We start from the raw sequence: 27151 nt of genomic DNA on the forward strand, positions 1-27151 counted from the left end.
ATCGATCTGATCTGCCATCTTAGATGTTCACTTCAATGAGAATTTGGCGGAGGACCCTTAGCCAACTCCTGGGGCTTGATTCTTTGATCAGAGAAACCTATCACAGGTTATTGCATAGAAATGTAAAAGCCTGCGGAGAAATTGCTATTTTTGTCAGAATGGTCAGGAAACATGTAAATATGCATGGTTGGACAGATGTTGGAAACAGAGCGGTAGCAATTTGATTTATGTTTAAGCTCAATAAAAACTTTCGTCAATGTCAATGCTTGTTCCTGATGGATGTCCAGAGAACGTTTACCTGGCATGGCTGGGTTTGAACCCAATGAGCACCCTATTTATTTTAATAGCATGGAAGCTTGGTAGACGGATTGACATGCAGACACAAGGAACATAAAGAAAGCTGAGGTGTACACACTAAAAAGCAAATTGTAATAAAGTGAAACTAAATTTAGGCAGATTTGGAAGAATTTCTCTGACCGTAATTACAATTTGGCTATTTTAGTCTCAATTTTGCAATTTGGTTTTAAAGGATAACTTATCAAATTTTCACTTCTATTTTTTTTTTAAAACATTTATTACATTTAATGAAACAAGGATTTATTTTTTTAATCGTGTATATTGCTTTTATTCAGAAAATTTAACTTTTTTTTTTTTTTTTTTTAAATGTGGCTGAGCAGCCAGGTTTGGTCAGATTAACACAGCACAGTCTGTATGATCAGATACAGATGCCCAATTCTTATTTGTTCAGTGCGGGACAAATGCAAAGATGTCCACTGACAAACCGCAAATTTAGAGTTTTTAAAGAGACCACAGGATGCTAAAATCTTAAAACTAAAATAAATCAATATACTCACCATTTTTATCAGCCCTGCGGAAGATCTAAAGGAGAAAAGGAAACATAAGATAAAGAAAAGGTTCAATGTCATATTCGAAGTATATTTAGTTGAGAGATTCAGGTGTAAGAATTTTAAAATTAATAACGTAGTTTAGCGGCATTGCCCATTTATTGAAGCTAACACACACACAGAATAAATTGATTGGAGAGTAGTGGGAGTTGTAGTCCAATCCTTGCTCGAACATTGTAGGTCAGACCCCTTACCCCTTTACATGTCCAAATAACTTTACAAAACCAGACTGAAAAGGACAGGAGACTGCAACGAGGGTCCATTTTAGTCCATTTTATTTTTTGCTTCGTTGCTTTTTAATTATCAACAAGAGCACCTTCAGTGGTTTTTAACTATGTTAATGCTAGAATGTTGTGCTTTGCTGTACCTTTATACAACTGCCTGATCTGCTATACTTTAGAAACTGTCGCTGTTGAACTAAAAAAATACATTAAAAAAAAAAAAAAGTGCTAAAATCTAAAGCTATTTTAGAACAGCTGTCTCATCAATTTATGGCATCCATCCGTACCAGTAATTATCCGTGGGGGATTGTGTGTTCAAACCTACAAATTAATGAAGGTGTGTGTATAATAAAATATATAGATCATGTAAGACCTTTCCTAAATCCCTATACTACTCAACACATTAACCCCTACATTTATCTAACAAACGATAACTTTCATTAAACATTTACCCCCGCTAACAAAACCCTTAAAATATCATTTAATATTAAAGATACATAATGGCGTGTATTAGTTTAAAAAAACAAAAAAACGGGGGGGGGATCTTGAGGTTCTGGAGAGATTGAGGAGCACTTGGAAGCTTGTTACTCTGGTCCATTATGATGTATCCAGAACTCATCGAATGTGCTAGTTTTTCTATAATACATCGTTCAGTTATGGAGAGGGAAAGAGGGAGTGCTATAATTTACCTTTCATACATTTCCCAGAGCTGTAATCACAGTTGATCATTAAGATCTGCACTCCTACAGATCGGGGACCCAATTTATGTCTATCTGCAATACACAGTGATATCGAAGTGACATGGAGCTTGTCTTCCATTGAGATTTGAACTTTTCACTTCATATGACAATTCGAGAGGGCATATCCTGATTAATTATTGTGCTGCAGTCAATCAGCAATATTGGGCTAAGGAGAAAGAATGATCATTGCTACATTTTTAATATGAATGCATTTACGGGATTATTTAAGGATCATTTTCACTATGGAGTTTAACTAACAGGGGTGCCCAAAATGTAGATCCCCAGATGTTTTAAAACTACAGCTTCCATGGTATATTGTCATTCTAAAAGCATACCAAATGCATGCAAAGCTTCATGGGAGTTGTAGTTGGAAAACATCTGGGGAATCGACCCTTTGGGCACGCCTGACTTAGAGTATTCAGAAAAAGAGCAATCACCACAAATTATGAGATTGCAACATCCATGATGCTAAAAAAAATGATGACGACTATAGTTCTACAAAAGGTTGATTCTCAAATAAGCCTATGAACCAAAATGAGGAAACCATTCTAGAGTTAGGAACCTAAAAAAAGTAACACTATAGACAAATCAAGAGTGATCGCGTAAAGCAATTTATCTTTACATAGAGGAACATAGCCTGAGCTCGATGCTGTATTAAGATATATGTTCCTCTGCTCCCAGCCAATAAAATATTCACTGCTCTGTCATAGTTACTGATGGAAGATCTCAGAAAATAGGAAATTAACTCCCTTGGGAACGGAAGAACCAATATTACTTCTGTTCTTTCACCAGTCAACGTGATAATTGCTTAAAAGACTATAAATGGTACTCGTACAGGCATGGGCTAATGAATTGTAAATAATTCACTTTTTTTTTTTTTTTGATTGAAAATAGCTTGGTTGAATTATTTGATTCACAATTAGAAATTATAGTAAATGATATTTAGAAGAAGAGAAAAAAAACAAAAAAACTCAATAGGGATATATACAGCAAAAGGGTGATTTCAATCCCCATCTGTAGAATTGGTTTCAATATAGTGGTATCGGAGACTACATATTTTAATATCTATTTGCTAGAATTGATGTGCAACAAGTAGTTTATTTCCAAACTAAATCACACATGATTCAGTTAATCTGATTATTATTCTAGTCGAGCGGAAGGAAACATGATGAAGATGCTTAGTCCATTGGAAACTCACAATGTTCTAACTCAATCTATTGACTAAAGAGGAATTCGAGACGGAATGCAGGTAGCGAGGTTAATGTTCTGAAGCCACTATATAAAATGATGCACCCACATATAGCCAGTCCATTTAATATCAGATCAGTGGGATTAGGACAATACTACATTTTTAATACTGGTAAAATGACAGATATTGCCACCTGCACTCGAATCTTTAATGCCATCATATTACAAAAAGTTATTTAATAAAACTTATACTATATGAAAACCTCTATAAATAAACTTAGAGAGAATACACTCATTGCAATCAGAAATATTTAAATATGATCGATATGTAATACATAGGATAATGATAATAGGCACATGTAACAAAATAGATACATACATATACAAAATGAAGGCATAGATTTATATAAAAAAACACACACACACACACAACACATACCCGCATGCATATGTATTTATACATGTAGTTATGCACACGCCTATACATCATCTTGACAGAACACTCCGTGGGGATATATTATAAATAATATATGCAAATATTGAAGAGATTAATTTTTTTCTACATAACACAGAAAATATTTGCTACAGTATAAGACAATTCAAACAGGCACAGTGACCACAGACATGTAATCTTAAAGAGGACAACAGCATTAGTCAAATCTTCAGGAGAGGACCATAGTTTCTCTATGTAACACACGGATATAGTTTTATATAAAACAGTTTGTATAAGACATGACAGTAATGTGATGTATAGAATATGTGCCATGCCTGTATTACAACACATGCTATAGAAAGAGAAATGTGATGTATATAAAACCCATCGTGCCTGTACGGAAGAGTGATACTACGTATCCCCAGTCTCGGTTTCCTGTGTAATGCACTAATATCGTTTAATGTAAAGCAGTTTATGTTATATATTAAGACATGATAGAAATGTGATATATACATTATATATGCATCATTTACAGGGTGTGATAACTTAGTCTGTTCAAGTGCAGCACTGTTTCCTATGTACTAGCATGCTTTATATAAAATACATTATATAAATGTAAAGTCTATATGAAATATCATGGCTGTATGCCAAAACATGCTATATTATATATAGTATACATACATTGTATAATATTAAGACACAGTATAAGCGCACTGTTTCCCATTTTCTAACATACTTTACAGTAAGCAGCCAGTGTAAGACACTATAATGTGAAGTCTATATGAAATATCATGGCTGTATGCCAAAACATGCTATATTATATATAGTATACATACATTGTATAATATTAAGACACAGTATAAGTTCAGACTTTACTGTGCAGCACTGTTTCCCCATGTTCTAACATTCTTTACAGTAAGCAGCCAGTGTAAGACATTAACATGTGAAGTCTATATGAAATATAATGGCTGTATGCCAAGGCATGCTATATTATATATCTATCATAGTTGCAGTGTGTAATATTAAAAGACACCCGGTATAGGCTGAGTCTTCACATGTGCAGCACTGTTTGTTGCCCATGTTCTAACATACTTTGCAGACAGCAACCAGTGCAAGACATGATAGAAATGTGAAGGCTATATGCTATAAGAACTATTCGGCCCATCTAGTCTGCCCAATTTTCTGAATACTTTCATTAATGATATTAATGATGATATTACGATACATGCTATGTGATGATATTACCATACATGCTATATGATATGTATAGAGAGTGTAATATTAAAATGCACTAAGTATAAGCTCAGCCCTGTGTTTGTTCATAGAGAGCAGCAGTGAGTGTGATACAAGGTATAGGCAGGATTCCATTCTGTGTGTGAAGCTCTGTATTATTATTCTTATTATTATTAGATTATTACTATTATTATTGATACAGTTGTATCCAGGCTGCGTTCTCTCCCAGTTACTCACATCCAGTATCACCGAGATGCCCCTCCTGGTGCCCGGCATGTCGCTGCCCTGAAGCCCGGTGACCTCCTCCTCTCCCCGCAGCTCTCTCTCACTCTTGTCGCTCATCTTGGTGACGATCCAGCGGAGCAGACCGTCCAGTCCCCGGGCCTGTGAGTGCTGCTGCTGCAGGAGCTTGTGGACGCTGTCCCTGCAGTACCGGGCTGCCTGCTCACACATGTCTGAGACTGGGAGGGGGAGAGCAGCCCGCCCCCAGCTCGGAGCCCCGCCCAAACACCGACAGGGCCCGCCCCCTGCAGCAGCGAACGCTGAGCTCACACCTGAATCAAACTGGTAAGGGGGACCGCGGCTCCGCCCCCAAAGAAAAAACACGCCCACAAAAGGCACAGCGGGTATTGCCCATGCGGTGCAGACAATTCGGATGTCCATTGCAGGTTGGGGCCGCAGTCAGTGGTCTGCTTGAATAACAGTGCACTGAGCAGTGTAGACATTTTAGTGAATAGCCTGTGAGCTTGGGTGGCACTTTAAGGGAGGCAGTAAAAAAAATAAAAATAAAACTGCCCCCAAGCACCCTGGCGGATATCTTGCCAGCCTCTTTCATGGAGGGCCCAAGGGTTAGCTGAGGGAGATGTATTGTCCCTGTGTGAGTGTGAGCCTGTCAGTATCAGTGTATGTCTGTTAGTGTGTGTGTGGGTTAGTGTGTGTGTGGGTCGGTCAGTGTATGTCTGTTAGTAAGTGTGTGTCTGTTAGTGTATGTCTGTGATTGGGTGTCTGTCAATGGATGCGTCTGTCAGTGTATGTCTGAGTGATTGTGTGTCGCCCTGGGTGTCAAATCAGTGAGGATGTGTCTATGTCAGTGTATGTGCATCTGAGAGTGTGTGCCAGTCACTGCGTGGGTGTGTCAGTGTATGTCTGTCAATCAAAGCGCAGTCTTGACAGGAAGGGGTGGGGAAAATTTAGATTTGGGTGGTGCCCGAGTTTCATCACAAATCAAAAATACACCACTGACTGTGAGTTTCCTAAATTTCCATTCCATCTTGCTAGCCTAATGTCACTTGTTCTAGAGAGGGCTGCCATTAGGGGGTGACAGCCAGTATACCTGTTGGTGACAGTGTGTGTTGGTGACAGTGTGTAGGAACAGTGCGTGTTGGTGACAGTGTGGGGGCAGTGTGTGTTGGTGACAGTGTGTAGGGACAGTGCGTGTTTGTTGGTGACAGTGTGTGGGGCAGTGTGTGTTTGTTGGTGACATTGTGGGAGAACCGTGTGTGTTGGTGACCATGTGTGGGGGTAGTGCCTTTGTGTTGGTGGCAGTGTGTGTTTGTTGGTGACAGTATGTGTGTGTTGGTGACCGTGTAGGGGAGTGTGTGTTTGGTGACAGTGTTGGGGGCAGTGTGTGTTTGTTGGGGACAGTATGTGTGTGTTGGTGACCGTGTGGGGGAGTGTGTGTTTGGTGACAGTGTCGGGGGCAGTGTGTGTTTGTTGGGGAAAGTGTGGGTGACAGTGTGTGTGTTTGGTGACCATGTGGGGGGGGGGGGGGCACTGTGTGCTTGTTAGTGACAGTATGGGGGGCAGTGTGTGTTTGTTGGGGACAGTGTGTGTGTGACAGTGTGTGTTTGGTGACAATGTGGGAGGGGCACTGTGTCTTTGGTGACAGTGGGAAGTGCAGTGTGTTGTTTGGGACAGTATGTGGGGGCAGTGTGTGTTTGGTGACAATGTGGGAGGGGCACTGTGTGTTTGGTGGCAGTGGGAAGTGTAGTGTGTGTTTGTTTGGGACAGTATGTGGGGGCAGTGTGTGTTTGGCGACTGTGTGGGGGCAGTGTGTTTTGGTGACAGTGTGGGGGCAGTCTGTTTGTTGGTGACAGTATGTGTTTGTTGGTGACAGTGTAGGGGCAGTGTGTGTTTGTTGGAGACAGTGTAGGGGAGCAGTGTTTGTGTTTGGTGACAGTGTGGGGGAGTGTGTATTTGTTGGGGACAGTGTGGGGGAGTGTGTGTTTGCTGGGGACAATGTGTGGGTGATAGTGTATGGAAACAGTGTGAGTTTGGTGGTGACAATGTGTGTTTGGTGACAGTGTGTGTTTGGTGACTGTGTAGGGGAGCAGTCTGTGTGTTTTTGTGAGTTTGGTGACAGTGTGGGGGGCAGTGTGTGTGTTTGTGTGTGTTGGTGATGGGTGATGGGCAGTGTGTGTAAGGACACATGACATGTGTGACATGTCATGATTCCCTTTTATTCCAGAAGTTTGGTCCTTAAGGGGTTAAATACCTTAATCTTTCAATAATAAATTCCCTGATAGTCCAGTGTCTCTCTCCCCGGTGGCCTAGTGTCCTCTCTGGTGGTCTGGTCTGCAGCTCCCCTAATGCAAAACTGATAGACCATATGATAGAGGTCTCATTAGCAAGTAGCACAGTGTGTCTCTTTCTCCCCCCAGCCCTTCAGTGTGTCTCTTTGTGCCCCACAGCCCTTCAGTGTGTCTCTTTGTGCCCCACAGCCCTTCAGTGTGTCTCTTTGTGCCCCCCAGCAGGGCCGGACTGGCCCACCGGGATACTGGGAAATTTTCCTGTGGGCTGTGGCACCTGGGGCCGAGCAGACAGCTCTTATAATCAGGCTCATGTAATTTAAGTATTTTCCCCTCGGACTGTACCAGCGTGTGTCAGTCCGAGGGGAGTAAAGAAGGAGGAGCTGGGGACTGCTGCGGGCCCAATTAGGCTGCTGGTGGCCAGAAGGAGAAGGAGAGTCAGTCTCCCTTTGTAATGTACATAAATTCCGGCAACATGCCCTGCCCCCGCACATAAGCCCCGCCTACCCCACGCACGTTGCTGACCTCGCTGGAAGGCCACAAAATGGTAACTTCACCTACCAGTGCCAGGTAAGCTTCAGTCATGACAGTCATTGTGTGTGTGTGTGTGTGTGTGTGTGCCTGCTAGTGAGTGAGCTTGTGTGTGTGCCTGCACGTGAGTGAGCATGTGTGGGTATGCCTGCTAGTGAGTGAGCTTGTGTGTGTGCCTGCAAGTGAGTGAGCATGTGTGGGTATGCCTGCTAGTGAGTGAGCTTGAGTGTGTATGTGTGCCTACTAGTAAGTGAGCATGTGTGTGTGTGCCTGCTAGTGAGTGAGCTTGTGTGTGTGTGCCTGCTAGTGAGTGAACTTGTGTATGTGTGTGTGCCTGCTAGTGCATGAGCTTGTGTGTGTGCCTGCTAGTGAGTATGTATGTGCCTGCTAGTGAGTGAGCATGTGTGTGATCCTGCTAGTGAGTGAGCTTGTGTATGAGCTTGATAGTGAGTGAGCTTGTGTGTGTGTGAGCCTGCTAGTGAGTGAGCTTGTGTGTGTGCCTGCTAGTGAGTGAGCTTGTGTGTGTGTGTGTGCTAGTGAGTGAGCTTGTGTGTGTGTGTCAGTGAGTGTGTGTGTCAGTGAGCTTTTCTGTAGTGAGCTTGTGTGTGTGAGCCTGCTAGTGAGTGAGCGTGTGTGTGTGTGATCCTGCTAGTGAGTGAGCTTGTGTGTGTGTGTGAGCCTGCTAGTGAGTGAGCTTGTGTGTGTGTGTTCCTGCTAGTGAGTGAGCTTGTGTGTGTGTTCCTGCTATGGAGTGAGATTGTGTGCGTGTGGCTCCTAGTGAGTGAGAGGCTGCTAGTGCTTGAGCTTGTATGTGAGTGTAAGGGAGCATGTGATTGTGTCAGTGAGCTAGTCTGTCATGAGCATGTGTGCGTGTGTCAGTGAGCTTTTCTGTAGGGAGCATGTGTGTGCCAGTGAGCTTGTTTGTGGTGAGCATGTGTGTGTCAGTAAGCTTTTCTGTAGGTAGAATGTGTTTGTCAATGAGCTTTTCTTTAGTAAGCATGTTTGTGTCAGTCAGCTTTTCTGTAAGAAGCATGTGAGTCTCCTTGTGCCACCCCAGCCCCTCTGTGAGTCTCTTTGTGCCCCCCAGCCCTTATGTGTGAGTCTTTGTGCCCCTCAGTCCCTCTTTGTGTCTTTGTCCCCCCTCAGCTCCTCTGTGTGCCTCTTTGTCCTCGTCAGCCCCTCTGTGTGTCTTTGTCCTCCCAAACCCTCTGTGTGCCTTTGTGCCCCCTTCTCCTGTGTCCTTCTTTTGTCCCCCTCCCCTATTGTGCATGCTCAGCCTCACTTCCCTCCATGTACGGTGGGCGAGTGGTCGGTCCACGGTGGAGGAGCGTCTGTTATATGTACCCAGTCTGACAGGAAGCTGTTAATTGCTCCCAGTGATCACTTCATGTCAGACCGGTAGAGGATACAGGAGCTTACCTACCACAGTCCATCTGCTCGACCTTGCTACATGTTGCGACCAGCAGGAGAGAAGCACTTTGTAGTGCAGTCAAATGTTGACTACAGATGCATTTTAACCAGTGACCATATTTACATTTTTTTATTCTTCATGGTTACATAGTGTAGTATAAAGAATGTATACTTCTTGCTACCTTTTATAGATTCCACCCTTAAAGCACAATTTTTATAAGCCCTATAATCATATACATTATAGCAGTGGGGTCCTCCAATATGGGTCCATCATTGTGGCGTGCACTGCCACTCAACAACTCTATGCTTGCTATATTTTTTATATAGCAAGTAATTTGTATTTGTAATACAGTGAGCAATTTGGTATATTTCGTGCAGGTATGGCTGGATTTAATATATAGTAATATAACTGTAACTAGAGTTCTTGGCTGGCTAACTTTCGTTGCACAAAATGTTAGTCATTGGCTGAGAGATAACTCTCTCAACCAATGAATGTCTAGAAGTGCAGCTCATGGCCTCTGCAATTCTGCAGAAGCGCATCACTAGACTGCCAGGGAACATTTTAGACTGGCAGGGACTCCGTTAATCTCTTACTTTATATAAGGCCATCCCTAACTTTTTGGCACCTTACCTGAGAAAATAGGAAAGAGGGAATAGACTTCTCATGGTGCAATCTTGTACCCCTTTGAAGAACTATATAGAAAAACTGCAATTTTACTCACCGTAAATTCCGTTTTCCTTAATATGGTGGCAGTACAATAGGGATGTACTCTTCCCTTAGGGCAAGCATCTGAAAGAAATAATTAATTAACATAAAAAGTTCCTCCCCTTACCAGGTATAAGAGACTCTGCAGCCTTAGGACCTCAGTACGTATCAAGAACACCACAGTGGAACCACAAAAACCTCAGAAAACTTTTTATTAATTTAGATAAAGGGAGGGTGTGCTGTACTGCCACCATATTAAGGAAAAAGGAATTTAGGGTAAGTAAAATTGCAGTTTTTCCAGGCATATGGTGGCAGTACAATAGGGATATATCGAGATCCCAGAGTAAGGGCGGGAATTTAGGCCATAACAGCTTGTAACACCTTGTGCCCGAAATCAGCGTCAGAGGCAGAGAATACGTCTAGCCTGTAATGTTTCATAAATGTGTTGAAAGAAGACCAGGAAGCCGCTTTACATATCTCTTCCGGAGATGCACATGCTTTTTCAGCCCAAGACGTAGCCATGGCTCTAGTGGAATGTGCTTTCAAGGAAGCAGGTATAGTAAGGTTCGATGAAGAATAGGCCAACTTTATAATCTCTACCAGCCATCTTGCCAAAGTGGCTTTGGATGCCACTTGACCTTTGAATTTTCCAAAAAAATGTACGAAAAGATGATCCGTCTTCCTATATGCAGAGGAGCGTTCAAAGTAGATTTTAAGCGATCTCCCTACATCTAGTAGGTTCCAATCAAACTCCCAATTAGGCTTAGCCGGACCAATGAAGGAAGGCAGACAAATAGGTTGGTTGATAACTTTGGAGGAGATGACTTTCGGAAGAAAGGAAGGCTTAGGGAACATAATCACTTTATCCGGATAAAACTTAGTAAAGTCAGGCGAGGAGGACAGTGCCTGCAGTTCCCCAACTCTCTTAGCAGAAGTAATTGCTACCAAAAACACGGATTTTAGGGACACATTCTTCAAAGAGGCCTTTTCTAAAGGCTCAAATGGCTGAGAACACAGACATTTTAAAACTAATGACAAATCCCAAGAGGGAAACCGGATTTTAATAGGAGGCTTTAAAAGCCTAACTGTTTTAAAAAACCTCCTAATGAGAGGATTAGAAGCCCAATTTTTCACCAAAAAATTACTTAAAGCAGAAACTTGAACCTTGAGGGTAGAAAGACTAAAACCCTGTTCAAGACCATCTTGCAAGAAATTAAGGATTGTGTCAGCAGACGGGTGGGATCTAATGCAACCTTTAGCAATGCACCAGTGAAGAAATCTTGTCCAAATCTTCAAGTATATAGAAGAGATAGAGCTCCTGGTGGAATTTAAAAGCAAATAAAACCTCTCTTTCTTAATACCCTTATGATGCAGAATCAGCCTTGCAGCAGCCAAGCTGTCAATTTGAACATCTTCAACACTCCCACTGGGCCCTCCACGTTTTCCAGGAGATCCGGCGTAACCGGAAGAGTCCAGTACTCTTAAGTCATATTCTTCAAAACCGAGAACCAGCTGCGATTTGGCCAACACGGCAGTATGGCCAGGAGACGTGTCTGATGCCACTTTTTGCAGAATTCTCGTGATTAAGCTTACCGGGGGAAAGATGCACGCAAGGGGAAATTCCCACCGGATCAAAAGACCATCTATTACCAGAGGCCTGTCCACCTTGAAGAGGGAGGCAAACAAACCCACTTTTGCATTGGATCTTCTTGCCATAAGGTCTATAACTGGAAGACCGAATCTCTCCACCAGCTGAGCAAAAACTACTTGATTGAGAGACCACTCGTTCTGGGACCATTTTGATCAGCTCAAATCGTCTGCAACCACGTTGTCTACACCACGAATGTGAACTGCTGAAATGTCGTCCAGATGGTACTGAGCCCAAGACATGATCCGTGAGCAAAGGAGATACAATTTTTTTACTTTTGTACCGCCTTGTTTGTTCAGGTAGGACACAGTAGTCTGATTGTCCGACTGGATCTTTACAGCTTTCCCCAAAATGAAAACTTTGAACTGTTGAAGGGCGTAGAAGACAGCTAGCATTTCTCTGAAATTTGAAGATTCCTTTGTTTCGTCTTTTGACCAAACACCCTGTCTTCAGTGATATCCTAGGTGAGCTCCCCAACCTGTGTTTGAGGCGTCTGTCGAAATTACTACCCAAGATTTTAGACGAAAGGACCGGCCTTTTGTAAGGAATTTTTCCTCCAGCCACCAAGAGATTCTCTCTTTTGTATGATCTCATATACACATGATTGCATCGAAGTCTTCTTCCTTTTTTGGCCACTGTGCAAGGTTTTCCCATTGTAAGGGCCTTGATTCCGCTCTGGCCCATTTTACTGCTGGAATCATAGAGGTCAGATGACCCAAAACCTGCATGGCTTTTCTTACGGAACATTCCGATACTCGAAGTAGTTTCGTTATCAAATCTATTATCTTTTTCTTCTTCTTGCTTGAAAGATGAATTGACAGAGTGTCTGACTTGATCAAAAACCCTTAAAACCTTTGGGGTAAGGTGTGACTTTTCTAGATTTATAATCCAACCATGTTCTTCCAGGACTTTTAGAGTGTAGGTCACATCTGATTTCAGCGTGGCTCTTGAATCTGCCTTTATCCACCAGTCGTCTAAATAGGGCACGATTGTGATACCTTGTAGCCTTAAGAGTGCTGTGATAGGTGTGAGGATCTTTGTAAAAATCCTGGGTGCCGAGGCTAGCCCGAACGGGAGAGCTTTGAACTGGAAATGATGGATGCTTTTCCCTTTCTTTATAGCAAACCTGAGGTATCTTCTTGAGTTCACATCCATGGGAACATGCAGATAGGCATCCTTCAGATCCAAGGTGGCCATAAAATCTCCTTTTCGATGGATATGTGTGACAGACTCTATTGTCTCCATTCTGAAATGTTGATAAGGAACGAGTTTGTTTAGGGATTTTAAATCTAAGATTGGGCGAAAAGACAAGTCTGGTTTTGGAACAAGGAACAAACGGGAGTATACCCCTTGAGAAACTTGGAAATTTGGAACCTTTTCTATAACACCCTTTCTTAAAAGGGACACAGTGGCGAAAAAAGGGCTTGGTTTTTTAACTTTGACCGGTAGGAGGAGACAAGGAAAGTTGACCTTGGAGCATCCAAGAAATCTATTCGGTAACCTTTTTGAACTAGATTCAAAACCCATGGATTTGTAGTCGTCTCTCTCCATTTGTGAACAAAATTCTGCAACCTTCCGCCCACTCTGATGGCGTCAGAAACGTTTGTTTCTGTCAGTTTTACCTTTTTGTGTGTCAAACTTCGGATTTCACCTTTTTTGATGAAACCCCCTGGGTTTGTCTTGAAAACCCCTCCGATGCCTAAATTGGAAATTTCTGTACCTGGGCTTCCAGGAATACTTTCTGTCTTGAGGCAAGGCCTTTTTAGTGTCCGACATCTGTCGGACTAACTCTTCTAGGGGAGAACCAAACAACTTTTTCTTCTCCAAGGGAAGTTCACATAATGCAGATTTTTAAGCAGTGTCTGCTGCCCAGGTCTTAAACCACAGTGCCCTTCGGGTTACTGACGACAAACCCATGACACGAGCTGATAGTTTAATCACCTCCGTAACAATATCCATAAGGTACTCATTAGACAACCTCAAATTTTGGAATAGGAGGGACAGGCATTTGTCCTGGGTATCACCCAGACATTCTTCCAAGGTATTTAACCAAAGATTCTGAGCTCCCGCCACTGAAGCCCCGGCTAATGCAGCTTTAGCCTGAAAACCTGCTGCCTGATAGGCCCTTCTGCTGGAAGTTTCAGCTCTCTTATCCATAGGGTCTTTCAGACCCAAAATTTCCCCAATATGCAAGGTAGTTTTTTTAGACAATTGAGCAACTTGTACATCAATTACCGGTAAATCTTCCAATTTATCTTCCAAAAATCCAGCATATTTTGTTGGATTGGAAGAGCTTTACTCCTGGTTTGAACTACCGTCTCATCAGAAAGGACCATAGACAACTCTTTAATACATTTTCTCAGCTCGTCACGAGGAAACCCCACCTCGTTATCAGAAGAGTCGCTAGAGGATTCTGAGTCAGAAAAGGAACATTCCCCTGAAGAGAGTTCTGAGCCCGATGGTGTCCTCTTCCTTTTAGCTCTCTGCTTAGTAGCTTTAACTGGAGAAGTGTGAGCTGTTTCTTTAAAAGACTCAAAGGTCTGGGCTAGGTTATCCTGAAACCAAGACAAAAAAGACTTCATTTCTTGTTGCTTGGATTTTTCTAGCGATAATGAGGAGCAAATATTACAGATTTTCCTCTTAAACCCATCTGGCAAAGGAGTGGAGCATTCACTACAACAGAGATGCTTAGACTTGGAACTAGCTTTTTTCGAAGCAGGAGTAGGAACCTTGTCTTTATCCATATTGTCAGTAGAAACAGAGCTAGACATATCTGTAATACACAAAATGTAAACAATATTTGTATTAAAAAAATAATTTAAATACCTAGAGAGTTTTAAAGCATAGAAACCATTGCAGGATCCTACCTCTAAAACCTCTGACCCGTGTGGGGGGGGGGGGGGGGGGGCTGGTGACATGGGAGATCTTCACTGACCAGCATCCATGCTGACAGAAATATCTGCACAGCATATATAGGCAGATCGTTTCAAATCTGGTGCCATTTCCGGGGAGTTCAGCCCGCGTATGCGCGGTAGCGCTGTCGGAAATCCGGTGGAACGCAAAACCACCTAGGTGTGCGTTCCACCGCTGTTCGCATGCTCCTCCGATGGACAGGGATTCGCTGCCCTAATGGACCGCCTCCTTGCGTAGGCTTTCATACCTGCCTCCGTAACTGCAGTATGTCCCATGGCCACTCAGCGCTCCACCCGGGAGGCTATCAGGCCGAATCCCCCTGGCAGCAACCCATCACCAATCTCTCCAACTTCCAGATGCCGTCCGTTCCTGTTGGAACAAGAAAGAGAACTGAGGTCCTAAGGCTGCAGGGTCTCTTATACCTGGTAAGGGGAGGAACTTTTTATGTTAATTAATTATTTCTTTCAGATGCTTGCCCTAAGGGAAGAGTACATCCCTATTGTACTGCCACCATATGCCTGAAAAATAAATATCTTATCGTATCGTATCAGTCTTATTCTGGTCTGTAATTAGACAAGATCCAAATGGCAGAGCAATACTTCATTGCAATTCTTCAGAACCTCATTAAAACGCTAAGTGTATACTTCTCCCTCTATTAGGCCACTTCACTGAGGTGTAATGGATCTCAATAGGCAACTACAAAGGTTATTTCACTGAATAATGAATGGTCGCTTATTGACTATTAATTTTCAACTTTTAAGCTATAGCTGAATTGGAAAAAGTATCACCATTGGCTTCTCTTTCTAACTTGGCTATATTGGTCAAAAATGAATAATTTCATTGTCAATTCCTAGTTGAGTGAATAGCCATTTGTGTTAAATTTTGAACAGGGGGACTTTCTCGGAATATATATATGGCTTGGAAAGTGCAAGGATCCTTATATTGTGTTAGGTAATTTGTTAATGCATAGTGGGGGGACTTGCTGGTCAGTCTTAATTGCAATTGCATATTAATTGTAGACAATTATAGGCCTGTGTGCATTAAGTGCTACGCAGCCCTATTTAATTATTAACAATATTGCTTTGTACACATAATCAACAACTGCAGATGTTCATCAACTACATTTGTGTTTTTGTAGTACTAAGACTTGCCATCAATGCCATTTGTGTTTATTCTGTTGACATTTTTTGAAAGTACCTGTATATTTAACAGAGCTTGACAATTTACCAGTTGGGATAGATATTCTGTAATTGACAAATTAAAATAAACAGCAAAAAAATAAAGTGGGATCGAACAATGGATAATTTCACTAAACATTACAAGTGAACCTTGTTTTGTTACATGGCTCTGTCACCACAAAAAAATCTTTATAAAATACTCACATTAGGGGCGGGGCCTGACAGCCAAGATGGCCGGTCGCACACTCAAAGATCTCCTACAATGGCAGGCAAAAGAGCACTGCTACAGAGTGATCCAAATGTGCCAGTGGCAAACGGTGACCGGGTACGAGTACAGAACGACAGGGGCAATCGATTGATACAAGCCCGGCACCTGTGCGCCGCAGAAAAACCTGCACCGGCCATGCGGCCTACACCAGAGGGAATCCTGGGGTCTGGGGGAGGCGGCCGATCTCCTGGCCCGGGACGAGTTTCTAAACGAGAGCACACTACAGCCCTGCTACCCCCCCCCCCCCTCTGGACCGGCGGGGGATATCCGGGTTCTCGCTGGGGACAATCACCCCCGCATTCCTGCCTGCCCAAGCAATGAAACCCGCACCCAAATGGAGATGTCAGGGCCCAGCAAAGATGGCGGCGCAGCGCAAGACGAAGCACTCGCCTCCCAAGCCACCCAAGCACACAATAGAGTTTTTCCACAGGTTTTGTACATACCTGTGGGTGAAGCTTAAAGCCAGGAGACAACCCTTCACACTGGCAGCGAAAGCGGTTGCAGCGTAGATCCGTCTCGCCGCTGCCTGCGGTGGAACCCACCATGTGGCCCCAACATAGCCTCCCGACAGGAACGAAGAAAAGGAGCAGTGTGGCAGAAATTGGCGCAGGGCACCTCGGACGACAGTACATACGACCTCAAGCCCGAGCACGGAACCCGCTGGACTGCCCGACCTGCCTATAACTCAGCGGTCCCAGCAACAGCCGCCCCGCAAAGCACAACCCAGCACGGAGGGACCAGCAGAGCAGACAGCGACACAAATTATGCTGCAGCAAGGATGGGGACTGACCGGCAGAAAATATACCTCTCAGCCAACTGGAGAGAGAGCACCGAGGGGGCGAGTGCCCTACCATGAAAGCATCACCCCGCCAAGTGAGCGGGCTACCCCCGGGCGGGTCCCCCCCATGATGGACACAACGAAACACCCGGTGGGTATAGGCTGAAAGGGGTATCCTCACAGGCATATGGCGCTGGACTAGCTCCTGCCTTATACACCCCATGGGACAAGGTCACCGCTAGAAAGACCCCACAGTCCAGACACTCGCCTCACAGCATGTGCCTATATTGAACTGGTAACAACTAAACTCATATTGCACTGCCTAGCCATGCAGGTTATTAGTTATTAGATTCCCTCTTCACCTAGTCCTGCCTGTAAGCAGTCCTGCAAGTTAATATATGGTTCTAAATGCATCAGTATAGCTAAGGTCCAGTGAGCACTAATCGTTTTTTCCTTTGTTTGTCTCATTTACAATTACTCTGACGTTTGTAATCACTCAGATCATACGTTTAGATCTAAAGTTAAGCTTGTTGTACTATACAAAAAAAGTGCAGAATACCCATATGTCATGACACAATATCTTGCTGTATGTTCCCATTATGACTATCGCCGCTATCATGGCACCACACGCATGTATGTTAATCGATGCACAATAAAAATAAAGAATTATAAAAAAAAATAAAAAAAATACTCACATTGACTACATTGGAATTTCACTGAAATTCTAACACAGTCAAAAGATATCATAAGACATATTATGGACAAGTTCGTCTTATGGTCATTCCTGAAGATGTCAATAACTGACAAAAGATGGAGCTTCAGCTTGTACGTTTTCACAAATCCCACAGCCATCATTAGTGGGAGATGAGAAAATTGGGCATCTTCTCGTGCATCACAATAATTGGGCTATGGAGGATTACATAGCATTGTGGAATCTTCCACTGACCCCTGAAGGAGCGTTTAAGTTAGGTATAACTCACTTCAGCTTGTCCCTCAGACCTGTGTATACCAAGCAGGGATGTAAGGTTACGTTCGAGAGTCCATGTAAAATATGTAAAGACCCCCAAAGATGACAAAGCCACTTTTAGTTTTATATTGAATAATAATAGACAGCAGTTAAAAAATCTACAGTATGTTTTTTTTTTTTTTTTTAAATTCCTTTATCATAATATTCAGGACCGGTGCTAGGATTTTTAGTTACACAGGCGAAGATGCATTTTGGTGCCCCCCACCCTCGTTTAAAATAAGGTTCATACAAACACAGAAATAATCATACAGAGACATACAGACACAGACAGAGACATACATGCATACAGAGACATGCAGGCATATAAAGACATACATACAGATGCATACTGTCATACAGACACATACATACATACATACATAGACATCCAGGCATACAGACAAATACATACATAGAGGCATACAAAGACATACACGCATACAGAGACATACCGTCATACAGACACATACATATATACAGGTATACAGAGACATACAGGCATACAGACACATACGTACAAAGACATACAGGCATACAGACACATACATTTGTACATACAGAGACATACAGGCATACGGACACATACATTTGTACGTACAGAGACATACAGGCATACAGAAACATACAGACACATACATTTTGTACAGAGACATACAGGCATACAGAGACATACAGGCATACAGAAACATACATACAAAGACATACAGGCATACAGAGACCTACATACATACATACATACATACATACATAGACATACATACATACAGGGACATACACAATTACATACTTACATCAGTTCAATCTTGTCCCCTGGATGCATGCTGTCTGGCTCCTTGGAGTCATGTCCTGCAGCCCAGCCCCATCACAGGGCGCCAGTCGCGCTGTGTGGTACACAGGGAGCAGGGATATGATGTCATCCCCGCCCCCTCCACACAGCCTGCGGCAGACACCAGGGTAGGTGCAGTGGCGTACACATGACCCATGGGGCCCCAGTGCGCAAATTGATCCGTGCCCCCCCCCCTTCGCGCTTACTCTGCGCGGGCCGGGGCCGCAACACATGGCGGCGGGCACCTGGTTGCAGGGCTGTAACCCCTGCGACCGCGGTATGTACGCCAGTGCATGCAGATGCACACACACTTAAAGGACCACTACAGACACCCAGATCACATCAGCTCAATGAAGTGGTCTGGGTGTCAGGTCCCTCTAGTTTTAACCCTGCAGCTGAAAACATAGCAGTTTCAGAGAAACTGCTATGTTTCACCGAGGGTTAATCCAGCCTGTAGTGGATGTCTCACTAACAGCCGCTAGAGGAGCTTGCGCTATTCTAAAACACTGAACGTCCATAGGAAAGCATTGAGTAATGCTTTCCTATGGGCGGTTTGAATGCGTGCGCGGCAAGAGCATTCGGAGCTGAGAGGCGGAGGGATCCCCAGCGCCAAGGGAGTCCGGCGCTAGAGAAAGGTAAGTGCTGAAGACACACACACACTCTCACGAACAGATGCATACACACCAGCTAACAGACACACACATTTACTGACAGACACACTCAGCGACAGACATACATACACACTCACTTACAAAACATACACTCTCACTGACAAACACACACTCACTAACAGACATCAAACAGACTCACTAATACACACACAAACACACTCCGTAAGAGACACACAGTAACACACTCACTGACACACTAGCAGACACACACACTGACACTCACTAGCAGACACACTCACTGACACACACACTGACACTAGCAGACACACACACTGGCACTAGCAGACACACACACTGACACTCACTAGCAGACACACTCACTGACACACACACTGACACTAGCAGACACACTCACTGACACTAGCAGACACACACACACACACTAACACTCACACTAACACATTTTTTTTTTATTTAATCCCCCAGCCTCCTTACCTTTTGGAGTGCTGAAGGGATTCCCTGGGGTCCAGTGGTGCTGCTGGGCTCGCGGGCTAGGCAGGCTGGTGGGCGGGGGGGCGGGCACGCGCGCGCGGGAGCACTCTCCCATGTGTGCTTCCTCTTCAGCTCCCTCGCGCACCACGTAGGGATGCCGGCGCCGGAAGATGACGTCATCTTTCGGCTCCGGTATCAGTATGCGGCGCGCGAGGGAGCTGAAGAGGAAGCACACATGGGAGAGTGCTCCCTTGCGCGGCCGCAGAACCGGGCGCTCGGCCACGCTACATTAGGTCGTTGGTTGGAGGGGAGCGCAGTGCGCTTCCCTCCTTCCGGTCAGCCTGATTTTGCGCCCCCAGGGCCGGTGCGCCCTAAGGCGGCCGCCTGGGCCGCCTTATGGTAGCGCCAGCCCTGATAATATTTAACAGTAACAATATTTAACATACAACCATGTCTGTGTTTATTTATATACATCCTTGTATATGTCAGAAATTAATTGTGCTGCGTCCTTGTATACTAAATACATATGGCACATTGTATATTTAATTTCCCATGATGCTCGGTAAATGTGACATTTCGTATACTGGGTCCCTGTGACTGGGCTTCCTGTCTTGGAGTTCCTTTGTTCAGTGTATAATTGAATGATCACAAGTATGCAGTATGTGTGCTGTCCCGCGTATTTAAATCAATATATTATGCCCTTTTGATCCATGAAATTACATTATGAATGGCTGGGGCAGGCTCATCGGTTATCTGAAAAACACTCCTTAATAAGTGCAGAATAATGTATTGCACTTAAACCTTCCACAAATATACAAATCATTCGTCACATTAAGTCAGTCTTGAACTTATTCATTTTCATTAATGTTTATCTGTAATTTCAAAAATTGTGTTCCCTCGTTAACTTCGAGCACTCTTGCCACAAAGCAATTTTAAAAAATGACAGATTGCACTGGCTATTGTATCTTTGTTATAACCACTCACGTCAACCCAGGGCTCTCTATCTGCTATGCAGGAAATTAGTTTTGGAAATGTGAAAGGGGGTAATTATAGAAAATATTTTATTCGAGTCAAGTAGGAGCTTAACCTCTTAGCTGCTGGAGAGAAACATGCGCAGTCATTGTGCGCAGTCACAGAAAATGCCCGTGGTTTGCAGGAAGAGGAGTGATGTACATTGGAATATATATACCGGTTATGTTCTAGAACCCTATTCTCTCCGGAGGTTGGAAAATATTAGCCTGTTGTAATTGTCAGATGACCACTTGGTGGTGCTGTGTCCTGTATAGTGTTTTTTTTTTTTTTTAAGATTCAGTGCAATTTACATACTGATTGACAGTATCAGCCTGCACTCTGTGAGTAGGGAGGGAGTTTGCTCCTCAACCCAAAGACAAGAGAATGTAAGCATGGGATAAACAGAACCACCCCCACCTTTACCATGTGTTTGATTGGGGGCCTCATGGGCCTGGAGCTGAAAAGACACTGAGCTTAAATATAAACTTTGGATTTGTCTTTCTGCTCTAATGCACCTGACATCCATCTGAAACTAGACTTTGCAGCCATATATAAAACCATCACAGCATGTATTTATAAACTGGGAATTTCAAGCATAGAAAATCCATTTTCACAAACAGGCTGAGCCACAAAGAAATTCACTAGGAGAGAAAGGGGTCACAGTGTGTCCTATGAGACTTTACTCTTTGTAATCCAAATCACGTCCTCTGTGATATACCTTTAAAACCAAATCCAAACATATAGTGAGGACTATTTGGTATTGATAAAAAAAAAAAAAAAAATTGTATATCCTTACAAAATTGTATATACATATATTAACTCCTTCTCTTCAATATACATTTCCTGCTGCCAATACATTTTTTATTTTCTTCTTCTGCGTGAGAATATAGAGCACACCATTGCGCGCGGTCACGTGAAACAGTCTGAAATGATCCAAAATGGCCGCGGTCACGTGACCCGCTATTTTCGTAATTTTCTCACCTTTAGAAGCTTCATTTGGCTTCCAAATTTTAAACACTAATCCCTACAATGGTCTACTACATTCTTAAAATAAAAAAAAATTCTTAAAATCAATTATGACGTCATTTAGACCACACCTTCACTCCCTATATAAACCTAACACTGCCAGGTATGATTTTTCTACCTCCACTTGAGAAAGCCACTTTGGTAAAACACGTTGTGGATATTTTAACTGTTTGTTTTACATTGTATTTTAATAAAGGTATTTTGTACTCTTTCCACTGTGAGTGTGCCATTTTACTTTTTTATTATTTTCTTCCTGGCATCTGATTTTAAGTACCAGTGAGGACTACTCCAAAAGAATCCATGGTGAGGATTATACCACTTACCCCTACACATTGGGCAGTTAGTCTGCCCAATTAAATGTGAGTACCAATTCCCAGATTTTACTAATAACATGACGTAAAGTCATGATTTTATTAATGACACGGAGGCGAGTATTATGCTCTCTCTTTTTATTAATTTCCCAGAGTTGGAGACAGACTGCGAATGGCGAACAATCGCGCCAGCAGTTCCAGACAATTTATGTGCAGCTTCGACTCGACTTCGGACCACCTTCCACCTGTGGAGACATTTCCACAGCGAGCGCCCCAACCATGTAGGCTGGCATCCGATTCTATTACCACATCCGGAGCGGTACCGAAAATTGCTCGGCCGTTCCATGCCTCCATATGGTCTAACCACCACAGTAGTTCCTCCTTGGAATCTCTGTCCAGTCTCAATTCGCTTTCGTACGAACTGCCCGACCGAAGATGGGATCCCTTCAAATGTTGTAGGGCCCGATAGTGTAGGGGTCCCGGAAAAATTGCCTGAATCGATGAGGCCAAAAGACCAATCACTCTTGCTAGTTGTCGTACGGAGAAAGAGGTGGCCTGCAGCGTACGCCTTATTTCTTTCTTAATAGCCTTTAACTTGGCCTCTGGGAGGAACAAGAATTGGGCAACCGAGTCAACTTCGAAACCCAGGAATTCTATCTTCTGTACCAGGGCTATTATGGATTTTTCCCAATTTATGAGGAAGCCTTCCAAAAGATTCACCGTCCAGTCCAGGTGTCTGAGAAGTTGGTCGAGGGACAAAGACATAATCAGGATGTCGTCCAGGTAAATAATCATGCGGACCCCCTGAGCCCTGAGGAACGCCACTACTGGCTTCATCACCTTTGTGAAACACCAGGGAGCTGAAGATAGACCGAAGCCAGACAGGTAAACCGCCACCGATGTCCTTGCCACGTAAAGTGCAATAAGTCCCAGTGTTCCTCTGCCATTGGTATGGTTAAATAGGCATCTTTGAGGTCCAGTTTGACCATCCAGTCCCCTTGTCGGAGTAGGTCCCTAAGACAATGAATGCCTTCCATCTAGAGGTGAGGCGTTTGAGATTTATCACCAGCCGAACTCCTCCGCCCTTCTTGGCAACGAGTAACAAATTGCTTAGGAACCCCGGGTGATCGTACAGGGTTTCTTGTATAGCCCGTTTGGCAAGAAGTTCCGCGATCTCCACGGTAATCAACCCGGACTGCTCTTCCGGTAATCTCAGTTCCTGTGGGATACACATTTGGACAGGGGACAACAACAGATCTAGGCGGAAACCCCTGACTGTATTCAAAACGCACACATCTGCGGTGATCATGCCCCACATATTGATAAATAACGCTAGCCTGCCCCCCCACGCTTGCCTGGGAAAATACACATTTGGGGGTACTTACCGTAAGGGCGTCTGTACGAGGGTTGACCACGTCCTCCTTGATTCTGCCACGGTCTCCCACGTGAGGGAAAGAAGGAAGCGGGCTTGTATTCCTGGTAGGCCCAAGGGGCAGCAAAGGAACCTCTGTGAGTCCGCGAGGGACCTCGAGCTCCATGGCCGGGCAGACGGCTCGTATACCTCCCGGCCCCTTGGAAAACCTTTGGGCCAAAAACACACTTCAAGTTGGACTGGGCCTTATCTAGGAGCCTAGGTCTTTAACAAAAGACTCGCCGAAGAGCATGCCTTTGGCGGCAGCACCCGGTTCCTTCACTGCTAGATTTACCAACTTAGGCTCAATCTTGAGAAAGATCGCCTTGCGTTGTTCAGCCAACATGGCTGTGTTAGCGTTGCCGAGAAGGCAAATCAGTCTTTGGACCCATCCGATTTCTTCATCGAAATCAAGGGGGGTGTTCCCTGCCTTAGCCGCCTCGAAGAGCTCATAAAGCTTGGCAGCGGGACCCAGGGTGTCCAAAACGTTGTCCTGGCAATTATGGAGTGAAAACTCAAGTCCCTTCCTGGGTTTCCAGCCTGTTTTTGCCAGGAACTGAGTAATTTGAGGATCAACCTCCGGCGTCTTGCATGCCGCATCAGGCACTGAAGGCCTTGGGCATTCAGCCCGTAATTTACTGCGCCTCTCCTTGGAAAGAGGGGTACACATACGCAGTGCTAGATAACTAGCAATGTGCGCGGGCGGGTCCCATTCCGCCGAGCGAGGATGGCGAAGGTCATCAGGATCGAACAGGGGGTAACCCTGCGGATCACATATGCCTTGCCCCTCACCCGGAGGTAGCGTCGAAGCGTCAGACCCCGCCTCAGCGTCGGAGCCCCCTTCCTCATAAGAGGCATAATCAGGGGCGTCCGAGTCCGTCTCCCTACTCGGATCAGAATCTTATCCCTCATTTCCATGGGCACGCGCCCTTTTCCACTTTCTGGCCGATTTTGCCCAGCCAGCGGCTCTCTTGCACGGTAACACGCCATCTTGGACGGCCATAGGCACATCAGTCAGGGCAGGTAACACCTGCGTCACATCAGGAGAGACGTGTTTTGGTCTTAGTATGAGCCTTGCGACTCGCCTGAGGCTGCAGCACAGGCTGGGGATTGGGCAACATGGAAGGGGCCAGGGGCTGTGTCAACGCCTGCTGAATGGTATGAGACAGGGACCAGGACACAGTCCCCATGGCTGAGGCCAGAGCCCTCTGCATGGTGGAATCAATGAGGGCCTGGAACTCCTGAGAGGGAGTGAGGCCCATCTCCCCAGTGATAGGGGTCTGTAAGGGATCCATAATGGGATAACTGGGGCTGTCAGACCCTTCACCTCTAGCCTGCATAATGTGCAGAGCAGAGAAAACTAATTCCAAGCAACCAGATCTGTACCTTTAACTATATCTCTAGGGTAGGTACAGGGGCTATATATGGATCCCAATAATAGTCTGGTAGAATAAACAAGGGGGAAAACAAAAATACCCTAAACAAAGAGGGGTTGAGTAACCCACTTAGAGAATACCTGAAACAGGAATTAAAACCGAAAGGGGAGAGGTAAAGGGTAGTTGGATTTCTTGGGAGTTGTCCCATCTGGTTGGAGTATTCCCCTAGTTAATGTGTGTGCATTGCCTCTTACAGTCTGCAACTACACACAGGCACAGGCATACAGAGAGACATACACAAACAGGCACAGACAAGCATGTAACGACAGACATGTATACACAGATTCAGGCACAGAATTACACACTGACATACAAAAACAGGCACAGACATTTTATTTTATTTTATTTATAAAATATTTTACCTGGAAAGATACATTGAGATTTCTCTCGTTTTCAAGTATGTCCTGGGTCCACAAGTCATTGCATTGTTACAGTTTGTGCACAATAAAATACAAAAACAATATTAATATACAATATATACAAAATTTAACAAAGAACAGGTAGGAAATATATAATCAACCATGACAGGTGCATTCTGTTTTGAGGTATGTAGAGAGGGATCTCTTAAAGGACTTTAGGCTTAGGGAAGATTTTAAATTGTGCGGGAGGTCGTTCCACAATTGCGGCGCTCTGTAGGAGAAGGAGGATCGGGCTGCTTTCTTTTTGTATTGGGGTAGACTAAGTAAAGTGTTGGTACTGGATCGGAGGTTATAGGAAGTGGGAACAGCCGGGGAAAGCATTGTGTTCAGGTAGGGTAGGAGTTTCCCAGAAAAGCTCTTAAACACAAGGCTGGAAAGATGAAGGGTGCGTCTGGATTCCAGCGACAGCCAGTTTAGTTCTTTCAGCATGTCACAATGGTGGGTCCTGTAATTATATTGTAGCACAAATCGGCAGAACGAGTTATACAATGTGTTGAGTTTATTTATGTGGGATTGCGGTGCAGATGCATATACTACATCCCCATAATCAATGATTGGCATCAGCATTTGCTGTACAATCTTTTCCTTTACTGTAGGGCTTAGGCAGGATTTGTTTCTGTACAGGGCACCTAGTTTTGGATAAAGTTTAGATGCAAGATTTTCTATGTGCAGGCCAAAAGATAGATTGGGGTCTAACATCATACCCAAGTATTTGAAAGAGTGGACTGCGTGCCATTTGAATTTGTTTTGATGGATAGGTGGGAATTGTGTAATTTGTGTAATTTAGGTACTGTTCCAAAGATCATTGTGACAGTATTGTCAGTGTTCAGGAAGAGTTTGTTTGTTGCGATCCACTTTTCTACCTCTGTAAACTGGTCTTGGAGCACAGCCTCAAGCTGCGGTAGATCGGAATTGCTCGCATAGATTACCGTGTCATCTGCATACATGTGTACATTTGAGGATTTGCAGACATTTGGTAGATCATTTATAAATAATGTAAATAGTAGGGGGCCGAGAATGGAACCTTGGGGAACACCACACGTGACTGGGAGAGGGAGGGAGTCGCTGTCAGAAATGGACACATGCATTCACAGATGCAGGCACAGACATTAACAGGCAGGCATACACAAACAGACACAAGCTTACACACAGATACAGGCATATACAAACACAGGCACGCAGACACACATTAACAGACAGATATATACAGGTGGAAGTACAGACACAGGCATTAACAGACATCCACAAACAGGCAATGACAAGCATACATATATTCAGGCACAGACTTGCATAAAGACACAGACAGAAACAGGCAAAGACAGGTGTATACATATTCAGGCACAGACTTACACACATACTTAGGCAAATACAGGCAAAGAGACTTGATACGCAGGCACACAGATGCAGCTATAGACACAACCATTAACTGACAGGCATACACTAATTCGGGCATAGGCTTACACACAGACACAGAGCAAAAATCAGGTTGGTACTCAAGGCACTGATATGGGCCCACTGGACTCTTGTCTGAGCCCAGGCCTCAGGAGGCCACCTAAGGAATAAGCTCGCTCTGAACGTAATCACCAGGAGCAGCTTGACTGTAATAGACTCAGAGGAGTGTATTCACTAAAACTGTATTGAAACATGTAGGCCACAACGGAAAGAATTCTCCAACTCCACTATATAGTCACAGCTTGACTTTTTTAACTTAAATTTTGAAATTCATCACAGTTCCATGATTAATGCATCAACACGAGAGAGAGAGATTACTAAATGTGTGTGCAACAGGTTTATGCAATAAAATTCTAGCACGTTAAAATTTAGATAGCAAAATGGAGTTAAAATAACCAAGCTCTGACTGTGTCTCCAAGTGGACAAAGGTTTCCAAGTCAGACATTTTGTCATTTTGATTTGAATTTATT

General features: G+C 44.0%; 2 protein-coding genes across 2 annotated transcripts in view; both read right to left on the minus strand.

Annotated features, from left to right (window-relative positions):
• NECAB2 (N-terminal EF-hand calcium binding protein 2) overlaps positions 1-5179 on the minus strand; it is a 114729-nt gene extending 109550 nt beyond the window's left edge. The window contains exons 1-2 of the mRNA XM_063437622.1: positions 4958-5179; positions 855-879 (exon numbers count right to left, since the gene is read on the minus strand). Of these exons, the coding sequence (XP_063293692.1) occupies positions 855-879; positions 4958-5173 (241 nt within the window). The 5' untranslated portion in view covers positions 5174-5179. The remainder of the gene's footprint in view (positions 1-854; positions 880-4957) is intronic.
• The window catches only part of LOC134578629 (inactive hydroxysteroid dehydrogenase-like protein 1), a 1053979-nt gene that overhangs the window by 286139 nt on the left and 740689 nt on the right, over positions 1-27151 (minus strand). The window lies entirely within an intron of this gene.

The sequence above is a fragment of the Pelobates fuscus genome, chromosome 12 (genome assembly GCF_036172605.1).
Source record: "Pelobates fuscus isolate aPelFus1 chromosome 12, aPelFus1.pri, whole genome shotgun sequence".
Classification (NCBI taxonomy): domain Eukaryota; kingdom Metazoa; phylum Chordata; class Amphibia; order Anura; family Pelobatidae; genus Pelobates; species Pelobates fuscus.